Source organism: Drosophila mauritiana, unplaced genomic scaffold (assembly GCF_004382145.1).
Source record: "Drosophila mauritiana strain mau12 unplaced genomic scaffold, ASM438214v1 Y_23, whole genome shotgun sequence".
Classification (NCBI taxonomy): Eukaryota; Metazoa; Arthropoda; class Insecta; order Diptera; family Drosophilidae; genus Drosophila; species Drosophila mauritiana.
The window spans coordinates 337,646-348,929 of NW_022881569.1; the positions used below are offsets into that span (position 1 = coordinate 337,646).

General features: G+C 40.0%; 1 protein-coding gene across 1 annotated transcript; it reads right to left on the reverse strand.

Annotated features, from left to right (window-relative positions):
• Positions 1-9,821: 9,821 nt before the first annotated feature.
• Positions 9,822-10,902, reverse strand: LOC117150020 (serine/threonine-protein phosphatase PP1-like). Its single transcript, XM_033316896.1, has one exon. The coding sequence runs from the start codon at positions 10,809-10,811 to the stop codon at positions 9,876-9,878; it is 936 nt and encodes a 311-aa protein (XP_033172787.1). The 5' UTR covers positions 10,812-10,902; the 3' UTR covers positions 9,822-9,875.
• Between the last annotated feature and the right edge of the window lie 382 nt (positions 10,903-11,284).

The window sequence follows — 11,284 nt, forward strand, 5'->3', positions numbered from 1 at the left end:
ACTCGCCACTTAATTAATTTCGCCGACAAAATGACCATTTTGGAAATGCTGAAGGAAGTCGTGAAGCCCGAGGTCTTAAATGCAATACACCCACCCTGGCAAGTTTTCAACATGACTCAATTGCTCATTTCCCGGCTACGCAGTTTCGATATTGTAAAAATATTGTAATAGACGTTACCAATAGAAACGAGCAGTTAGAGATTGTCACGACAGAACACAATCGTGCACACAGGGCGGCTCAGGAGAATACCAACCAAGTCCTCCGCGATTACTATTTCCCCAAAATGAGCGGCCTAGCAAAGGAGGTGGTTGCAAATTGCAAAATATGCACCAAAGCCAAATATGACAGGCACCCAAAAAAACAGGAGCTTGGGGAAACACCCATACTAAAATACACCGGCGAAATTTTGCACATTGAAATCTACTCAACCGATAAGAAGCAATTCTTAACATGCGTTGACAAACGCAAGCCAGTGCTGTCCAAAACAATAACGGACGTCACAGGGCCCTTGCTTCAACTCGTAAACCTGTTTCCCAAGATCAGAACAATATATTGCAACAATGAGGCCGCCTTCAATTCGGAAACGATCACCTCTTTACTTAAAAACAATTACCACATTGACATCATGAACGCGGCCCCGTTCATTCTGTCATTCAGGAGAAACCGGTCGAGATCCTCCACTCGGGTTCCGATGATCGCTGCCTAGGCATTAAAGACAGGTTGATAAAGGCCCAGCAAATCAATATCGAAAGATCTAACCCAGCTAGGCGAAACCGTGTTTTTGAGGTAGGAGAAGATGTTTTTGTAAAAAACAACAAAAGGTTAGGAAACAAGCTAAACCCATTGTGCACAAAACAAAAAGTGCAGGCAGACCTAGGAACGTCTGTTCTTATTCTCAAATAAATTCCCCCACTTTTAATTTACTTATACCATACCCTTTAATAGGCTTTAGTAAAAACGCCGTGGTCTCATTCTACGTTTGGATTGCAGGTTCGCATTCATAACGCTTACCAACCTGGCAGTGGCAAATGCGCGGATTACCGATTTTTCTCACGCCAAATACATTCCCGTCGCACATGGAGATGTACTAGTGTTTGAACAACGTGACTGCTAAAGGCACTCGAGCAACCTTTCGGAACTTATTAGTATGGTAGATGAGACAGAAAAATTGTCTGAGTCTTTTCCGCAGTCGCATATGCGCAAATTACTAGACGTTGATACAGATCATTTGAGGAACTTGTTGTCCGTTCTAAAAATACACCACCGAATTGCGAGGAGTTTAGACTTTTTAGGTGCAGCTCTTAAGGTAGTTGCAGGAAATCCTGATTCCTCAGATTTCATAAAAATCAAGATGACAGAAGCTCAGCTAGTGGACTAAAACTCCAGGCAGATTAACATAAATTCAGAAACTCAAAAACAGATAAACAAACTGACCGACACCATAAATAAAATTATTAAGGCCCGGAATAACAATTTGGTTGACACCCCGCACCTGTATGAAGCACTACTAGCGAGAAATAGAATGCTGACGACAGAGATACAATATTTAATTCTAACCATAACATTGGCTAAGGCTGATAAAATAAATCCCACTATCCTTAGTCATGCCGATCTGAAATCACTAATTGAACAAGACACTCCAAAAGTTAGTTTATTAGAAGCAGCTAAAATTAGAGTTCTCCAGTCCGATAATATTATCCATATACTAATAGCCTACCCTAGAGTTAAGATCAGATGTAAAAAGGTCCTCATATACCCGGTATCACATAATCAAATAATCCTACGGCTTGACGAAAACATTTTGGCGGAATGTGAAGAAGGCACCTTTGCGGTCACAGAGTGCACGGAAACAACGCACAACACCTTCTGTGAGCGGTCGCGACGCGAAACCTGCGCCCGCTCGCTCCATGCGGGAATCTCGGCCCACTGCTACACTCAACCCAGCCACCTGGCAACAGTAGTGCCTATAGATGACGGCATCGTTGTCATTAACGAAGCGACAGCCCGCGTCAGCACGGACGGCGGCCCAGAGGTTCTCGTCAAAGGAACGCACCTAATAACCTTCGAGCGGTCAGCTACCGTCAACGGAATGGAAATGATACATTTTCAAAAGACATTAGACAAGCAGCCTGGCATAGCAAGATCACCACTACTGAACATCGTCGGCCATGACCCGATTTTGAGCATGCCCTTGCTACACCGCATGAACAACGACAACCTGCGCTTTATCCAAAGGTTCAAGGACGAGGTTGACGCCTCGGGCTCCCCTAAACTTTGGTTCGCGGCTGGAGTGATCCTGAACGTTGCTCTGATTGGATCACTCATCCTTTTTTTGGCATTAAGGAAAAGGCGAGCCTCCATCGAAATACAACAAACCATCGATAAACTCAATGTAACCAATATATATAACGGTCATAATCTGAAGGGGGGAGTAGTTACCAACTAACAGAGCATAAGTTTATGTTAAAATTACCCTAGCAACTAAGTAGCTCCAGATAAATAATGCTGACGCGCCCCAACTGAGTTCAGCGCTCTGCGTTAAGAACGGTCAGCAGTGGCAATTGGATACCCATCTTCAGGGGTATCGAAATGCGCTGCATAAATGCTGAGTCGGCTTGCCGACCATGGGTTTATGGCGTGATGCATTAAAGCTAGGGTAGATTCATATTTTTTCACTCTTTTGTATTCAGTTCTAAGCGAGCACTTTATAAATAAAGAACAAGCTACTCCGGCTTCCGCCGTAAAACCAATTGCATTTGATATAATTTATCCACGCTGAGCCCGAAGGCCAGTGTCCAGCAAAGGGGGCAAAGTCACGCCCTCCACCATAATCTGCGTAAGAAGACATTCCGCCTGACTAACATCAGGACCAAGGGATTAACTATCTACGTGGACACCTATCAGCCGGAGCCATCCATCGGAAGGACCTCTGGACAATAGGACCAAACCTAACTTGCACACGTATGCTCATGCATTGTAAATTTGACAAAATATGTCCTTCACCTTAGAAGTTCGTTGACTTTAAATCTAAGTTATTTTTTATCAAATGGCACCATGCGAAAAATTCTTGTTTTGCATTGCCTCAACGTTATAATTATTTGCTTAATGCTTAGAAATAGTACTTGCCGAATCTATGTACATCACAAAATAAATTTCGAAAATGACACCATATTAGAATACTTGTAATTAGGGTATTCAGCTTGCGACGTGAGAAAAATTAATAAGGCAGTGATTGTTGAGTGCTTGTGTCCGCACTTCGTGCCTCCCGATATGACTTTTGCAATAAATAGTTTTCATATTTTTATTTATTTTATTAATTTTTATTTTCTATTACGTATTATTATTTTTATGAATTATTATTATGAAATATTATTATTTTTATTATTTATTAATAAAATTATTAATTTTTTATGAAATTAAAAAATAATTATTATTTTTATGAAATATTTATTTCTCAATGTAATGGGTTTATTCGCTTCAAATATTTATTGTGACTGATCTTGAGTACAATATAACTGCACGCAGGCAGCCGAATTACATGCTAAAGGGAATCTCACAATAAGAGAAAAAAGCTTTTGGTTACCGCGACCAAAAGAGGGAGACACAGTGCATTGACCTTATTACATACATATTTTCAACACTCCCTCTCAATGCAATATGTCAATCCTTACAGATAATGTTTTTTATCTTAATTCCAAATTCAAAATATATTTTTCTGTTAGTTTAAACCCATCCCTTGGATACACTTTTCATGTTTAAATCTATTCAAATTTTTGGTTAGAACATCTGCTATCATGTTTTCTGTGGGTACATAATTAACTTCTATTATATTGTTCTTATACAGTTCCCTTATATTTTATGTCTATATGCTTACTACGTGCATGGAAAGTGTCATTTTTCACCAAGCACTGGGCACTCTGGTTGTCGCTATAAACCTTAGTTGCCTGGGTTTCACCAAATCCCATTTCGTTGACCAATTTCTGAACATACGCCACTTCCTTCGCTGCCATGGAAAGTGACACATACTCTGACTCTGTGCTGCTTAGAGAAACCACTGATTGTTTCTTTGAATCCCACGTAAAGGCAACTCCTGCAGCAATACATGCCCATCCAGTAAAGGATTTTCGGTCCGTGGTGTCACCAGCCCAATCCGCGTCAACATAGCAATGTATAGGCACACCAGTACGCTCGTAGTGTAACTGCAAATCAGCTGTGCCCCTCAAGTATCGCAGAACTCGCTTTGCACCGGCTTCGTGCTCTTTATGTGGGTCAGCGTTCCGTTGTGATAGCTTAATAACCGAATGCATAATATCAGGTTGAGTTGTGATTGCCAGGTACATTAATGAGCCAATCAGCGAATGATAGCTGACTTGATTCACCTTCTGACAATCGGCCTTGTCACATTTTACTTCAAAGTCTGCTTATAGTGGGATGAGATTCGGCTTACAATCCTGCATTGAGTAATCATTGAGAAGGCTCTCAATATACTGCTTGTGGCCATGATGACCATGATGGCTATGATAAGGTCATCTACGTACACTACAACAAGGTTCTTAATTTTTCCAGAATTACGGGTGTAAACACATGGCTCGCTAGGGCATGGAGAAAACCCAATTCCTTTTGCAACAAGTCGAGACTTAAAGCGCTCGACCTTGCCCATCTTGTTACGCTTCACTGCAAAGACCCATTTCGACCCAATGGCCTTCTCACCTGCCGGCAAATCCACCAATGACCAGGTTTTATTCTCACGTAGGCTATCCAACTCCTTCTGCATTGAGGTTCTCCATTCCTCAGAGTTTCGAATGGTTAAAGCCTCCTTGACGCTTGTTGGAATAGGAACCTCATCCGTACTCATGCCGTTGACCATATTGTATTGTTTTTGCGGTCCTCCAGGTTTACCAGTGTAAATCTTCTTCGGCCGTCCAGGTCCTCTGACTTCGGTGGCTTCATTGTCTTCAATGGATGACGCTTCTCCCTCTGAATCGTGTTGCTCGACAGACGCAACGACGTCATCGTGTTTATCTGACACCTGGAAAACATCATCTCGTTTCTTACCCTCAGCAACACAGATTGGAAGGTGCTGCATCTCCACATGTTGAATATCGGGAGAAGGTACTGTTTGCCCTGCCGTCATACCATCATCCTGGTCGTTTTCAAATACAATTACGTCACGAGCAACACAGACATTCTTCCTGGTAGGATTGAACAGGCGATATCCCTTAGAAGCATCAGAGTATCCAACCAAAATATTTTCTTCGCCCTTCGGAGTAAATTTCTTCTTAGTGGATTTGTTCAGCACGATAGCCTTCGACCCAAATATCTTCAGGTGGCACACATATGGCTTTCTTCCAGTCCAAGACTCGAACGGTGTTACATCAGATAATGCTGACGTCTCAGCGCGATTCCGTAGATAAGCAGCAGTGTTGATAGCTTCAGCCCGAGCTTCAGTCGCCGACGCCTTCATGAATCATCATAGTCCTCGCCATCTCGACCAGGGTTCGGTTAGCGCGCTCCGCTACACCGTTTTATTGTGGGGTGTGCGGTACCGTTAATTGTCTCTTTATGCCGTTTTCTGTCAAGATAGATTGAAACGCTTTACTCAAATACTCACGCCCGTTGTCGCTCCTTAATGCTTTTAACTCCTTGAATTTGGCCAGTATTTCATCTCTCGTCTTTATGAAATACACAAACATGTATCTCGATTTGTCATCTATAAAGGTGACAAAATAGCATGCACCTCCAACAGACGTCGCTTGCATTAGACCACAGATATCACTATGCACTAGCTCCAGTACTTCATTTGTGCGATTTACAGAGGCTTTTGGGAAACTCTTCACACATATTTTGCTTTTTGCGCAACTCAAACAGTCGGTTTATTTTCGGCACTTAAATAATTTTTCTTAAGTCCGAGTACCATTTCTTCTTTGATCATTTTGTTCAAGCTTGCAAAGTTTAAATGACCGAATCTCTGGTGCCACTTTCTCATCAAATTTGTCTGTGCAACGAAACATGCACTTTCAACTTTTCTTTCATTTTAGAACAGAAACAAATCACTTTGCATTTCAGCAATCAAAACAACTTTATTCTTATCATTCTTTAAAATTCCGCGCCTGTTTTCGAACGATACGAAATCCGTTTTTAATTGCCTTCGACACCGACATAAAGTTGCATTGTAAATTCTTTACAAAGAGTACGTCGATCAATTCAAATGATGAGTTGTGCCAGGTTATTTTCACTGTACCACGACCGTCAGCCATAATATATTTATTGCCAGCCAAAAGAATGCGCTCTTTATGCTCTCTTAAGTTTTTAAACATCGATCTCTCACTGCACAAATGAGCCGTTGCTCCTGAATCAAGGCACCACATATTTTTTGGCAATTCGCCAAGCTGCACAGTTGAACAGAGCACAGAGAATGATTTCTCGGTATTTAATTTTTGCTCTATCTATGTTCTCCTTTCCTTTGCCCACAGTTTACAGCTTTGTGGCCGATGTGACCACAATTCCAACAATTAACTGTTCTTTTTCCGTTAGGCAGTTGCTGATTATTTACTTGCACACTCTTCTTCATGTCACTTTTCGGTTTTTGTTTCAGACCGAATTCCAAATGCACTTTGTTCGCTTTTTGCAGAATGTTCTTCATTTGCCATACGCCTTTGCCCTTCCTCTTGTAATTTTATTTTTATCATTTTCAATGTGGGCAACTCATCGCGCGTTTCTATTGCAACTACGAAACTTTCAAACGATGCCGGCAAACTGGACAACAGGAGAACACTAAGGACCTCTTCTTGGATCACCAATTGGATTTCTTTTAATTTTTCGACAACCGCACAAAAATTGTTCACATAACTTGAAACAACTTCTGTTTCAGACATTTTCATGTGCAACAACTGCTTTAGCAAACATATACGTCGTGCCGGACCTGAGGGAGTGTGGATTTCACTAAGCCTTTGCCATGCCTCTACAGCCGTCTCACAGTTTTTTATATGGTTAATTTGGGATGTCTTAATGCATAGCATTATACTTGCTAATGCTTTTTCGTCCTTCGCGTCGAAAAAAGCCTTTAGCTCAGCACTATCATTTTCGTTTTTAACCACACGTCCACACACTACACCCCATTATTCCGCATGAATTAAGACACTCTTCATTTGTACAGCCCACGCACTGTAGTTTTGTAGCACACTTTATGTGTGCTATTCTCTTTTTAGCTTTATTTCGAACTCCGCCCCTGTTTTTACCCATCACACTAACACTCTACTCACTCTGATCGCTGTTTCTCCACAATTGCCGCCGTCTCGGTGGATAAGCATTGAATGCCGGGCATGCTGATCCTCTCACGTTTAGTGAAGCGGTTTCCTTTAGTTTCTGCTACCAGTTATGACGGTCCTGTCACGGTCGCCATGTAGTTAATTACATCTTCCATGTAATTAATTAAGTTTCAAAACGCAATCGGTCATTTTTATCTTTATTTGGTTTTTATTCAGCATGTGTACATTCCTGATATATTCCTGATTTATAACTGAACTTAGTGTGGTCTACAGGCAAATTCTGCAATATGTATTTATGAAGTTCATACTCGATAACCAATGGGAGTCGAGTGCGACCCCTAAAAGCGCACATGCTGAATTCGCATATTTAGGATTAGGGTGGACCTAAGGAATTAGGGTGGTCCTAAGTTTACTTATTAGTTGACTTATTATTATGATTCATATTATAATTATTATTAATATTATCATCATTATTATTATTATTATTGTTATTATGTTTGTATATACTACAGAACTCATTTTTATTTCGATAACTTTTTCGTATTAAATCTCCGAATCACAATATTTAAAGATGCCGAATATTCTAATCCGTTTAGAAATATTCACTTTTATGTCCGCGTGAGCTGGGCCCATAACCTATTCGCTTCAAATATTTATTGTGACTGATCTTGAGTACAATATTACTGCACGCAGGCAGCCGAATTACATGCTAAAGGGAATCTCACAATAAGAGAAAAAAGCTTTTGGTTACCGCGACCAAAAGAGGGAGACACAGTGCATTGACCTTATTACATACATATTTTCAACAGTCTTCTTTTTGGAAAATTTATGTTTCAAATTACAGTAGTTATAATAATTTCCTTTGTATTTGCTTTAATTATTTAGTATACTTATTAAGTCATTTGACTTAATATGATGTATGTAAATGAACCATTTATATTATTTAAAATGCGCATTATATTTACCTTTCAGTTAAATTTTTTTTTTGGTCTATTCCAGTTTGATATTTTTAAAAAGCGCGGACTCCAAATATGTAAATTCGTTTATGGAGCTGATGGAGTCGTCAGGCGCGCCAAGGTGCGCGTGAACGACAACGTCCTATCGAGGACAATGATGCGATCCGTCTCTGAACTTGTAGTCCTGGATTTCAGTGAATCGGTTATTTACGGGGCGTAGTCAGTATTTCTGGATAGTGCTAGGATTTGCTGGATAAATGTATGCGGGCACACTAATGGCCGCCATCGCAATGCGCGAAAAACTTAACGTCCATTGTCGATCAAGAGTTTGGAGGGCAAACTGCGGTAAGATAAGATTAGAATAATGTGTACTGAATGTGTACTTTCCTCTCCTTCGGGATCCAAGGAGTAGCCGTTGAAGGCAACTCCACTCGAGCGACGAAAAGTTTTAATCTTCTTAAAATAGTTACGTTACTGTTTGTGTTAATATTTTCATGTTATGCATTGTCAAAAATGGAAAAGTCACTGTCATTATCTAAATTACGCTAATGTGAGTCATCTTTTGAGTCATTTCAGTGTATTTTATGATGATTTTAGTTTTAATAAAATATTTTGATATATCTACTTGGCTTATAATTTTTATAAATTTTATTTCTTCTCTTCTCTTCTTGAATATGCAAGTGATTTATAGGGTTTTCAGTGAGATGAATATAATTTTCGTTACTTTCTGATGTACTGTTTTGTTGCTGCTGTTAAAAATGTCCTTCAAAATATAGCAGTTATTCGTAGAGTAAAGGAGTAAATTTGTCAAAAGTATGTAACAGGCAGAAGGAAGAGTTTCCGACTATATAAAGTATATTCTTTCTTGATCAGGATCAATAGCCGATGCGATCTAGTCATGTTCGTCTGGCCGTAAGAACGCCGAGATCTCAAGAACTACAAATTTTAGATGTTGAGATTGATCATACAGATTCTAGAGACTAAGACACAGCGCAAGTTTGTTGACCAATGCTGCAACGCATACAAACGCATGCTCTAACGCCCACAAAAAACTGCCACGCCAACAAAAAGTGGGTTGGTATTTTTCACATTTTTATTAGTCTTATAAATTTCTATCAATTTGCCACAAAAATCTTGCCACGTCCACTCTAACGCCATAAAATCGACTAAAACTGCCATGCCCACATTTTTGCACAATTTTTCGATAATTTTTCTACCGGTATATCAAAACCACCCCACCTCCTTACACCTACAAAGCGGTCACGCCCACACTTCTGAAAATTTTAAAATATTTTTCTAATTTTATTTCCCTATTTCTAACTGAGAATATGGTAACTGTTATCTGATAGTCGGGGAATCGAATGCACCAATCACTCTTGTTATACCCGTTACTCGTAGAGTAATAGAATCTATACTGGATTCGTTGAAAACTATGTAACACGCTGAAGGAAGCGTTTCTTGATCAGGATCAATAGTCGAGTCGACTTGACCATGTCCGTTTACTTTTACTCTACGAGTTCCTTCTACTAAATTAATATATGTAAAGTATCTTTGCTGGAATATGAAAATATTAAGACAAATTAACTGCGACTAAGATTCAAAAATATATTTTGTGTTCCACACCTGTGTATACCTTAATGCTTTACTAAATTACAAATATTCAGGCAATTTTTCAACAACATGCTTTGTTGAAATAGCTATCCGTTTCTTAGGTTTCATCACTACCAGCGTTATATTTAGCTCGGCGTCCACACACATCATAGCACCGGCATTATCAAACTCCCCGCAATAATTAACGGCCGAGAAAACAGTTATTAGTTGACGTTTGGCAAAAAACTCGTAACCATCTTCAACAACTTGATGAGCACGACATATCAGATCAAAGCTAAAACGTGATAAAAATGCCTCTACGATATCAACCCCAAAGGTGAAGCTTACTCCCCGAGAATTCTTTTCCCAACCGATGGCAGTTGGATCTGGATCCGACCAAAGCAAGTCGCATAGAAGTCCGTTCCTGTCTACTTCCGCTGGTCTTTGTAAATGTTGAATATCATTCAAATTGTGTAGAGATGGACTTAGTCCTCCGTGGCAACAGAAAATCTTTGAGTTAATGATTGCAGCCACCGGAAGGCAGTCGTAGCAATCTACAAACATCCGCCATAGGCGTATAGTAAAACGCCGTTTGCATTCATCGTAAAATCCATAATAGCGATTAATAGCCGCTGATTCATGATTTCCTCGTAGTAAGTGTATGCTCGTCGGATAACGCACTTTATATGCCAGCAAGAGCGTTAGGGTCTCCACCGAGTATTTTCCTCTGTCCACATAGTCGCCCAGCATCAAATAACGCTTTGTTGGGGGATGCCCAGATGTCTCGAAATAACGTAGGAGGTCATTATACTGGCCATGTATGTCTCCAAGCACGTTGACAGGAGCCTCCACAGGTAACAGCATTGGTTCTGACATAAGAACCTGGCGAGCCTGCTTTAATAATTTTACTATATCTGATTCAGGGACCATCATTTTTCTATCGATCTTCCAGCTAAGCAGCGATGCTATGATTTCGTCCAAGTACTTTTCGAACATTTGGTACTGGAATCGAAAGAACCATTTGGAGATTACTTACTCCTACTTACAGTTCTACGATTTAGCCGTCGCCGGGTTATTATCCAAGTGAAAAAATAATAAATACAAATTAAAGTGACAGCTATATAAATAACCTGTTTACTTGGCTATGTGACGGTGAGCAATGAAATAATATATGTATAAGTTTTGTTTTCAAATCGGAAATATTATAAAAAATCGTTTATTTTAATAAATTTTAAGCACAGTTTTATGGTACGGTTTTTCTAGTATTCTATTGTGAAACTGCTTTTACAAATTACATACACTGTCCGAACGCACATCTCGCTCTCAGGAACTATAAAAGCTGGAATGTTGGGATACGGCATGCAGCTTCCAGAGACTTGTCTTCGCAGCTAAAGTTTGTTTCTCTTATTTTCATTAGTTTTTTACATTTCTATTGATTTGCCCGTCCTACACTGCACCCCCCCCCCCCC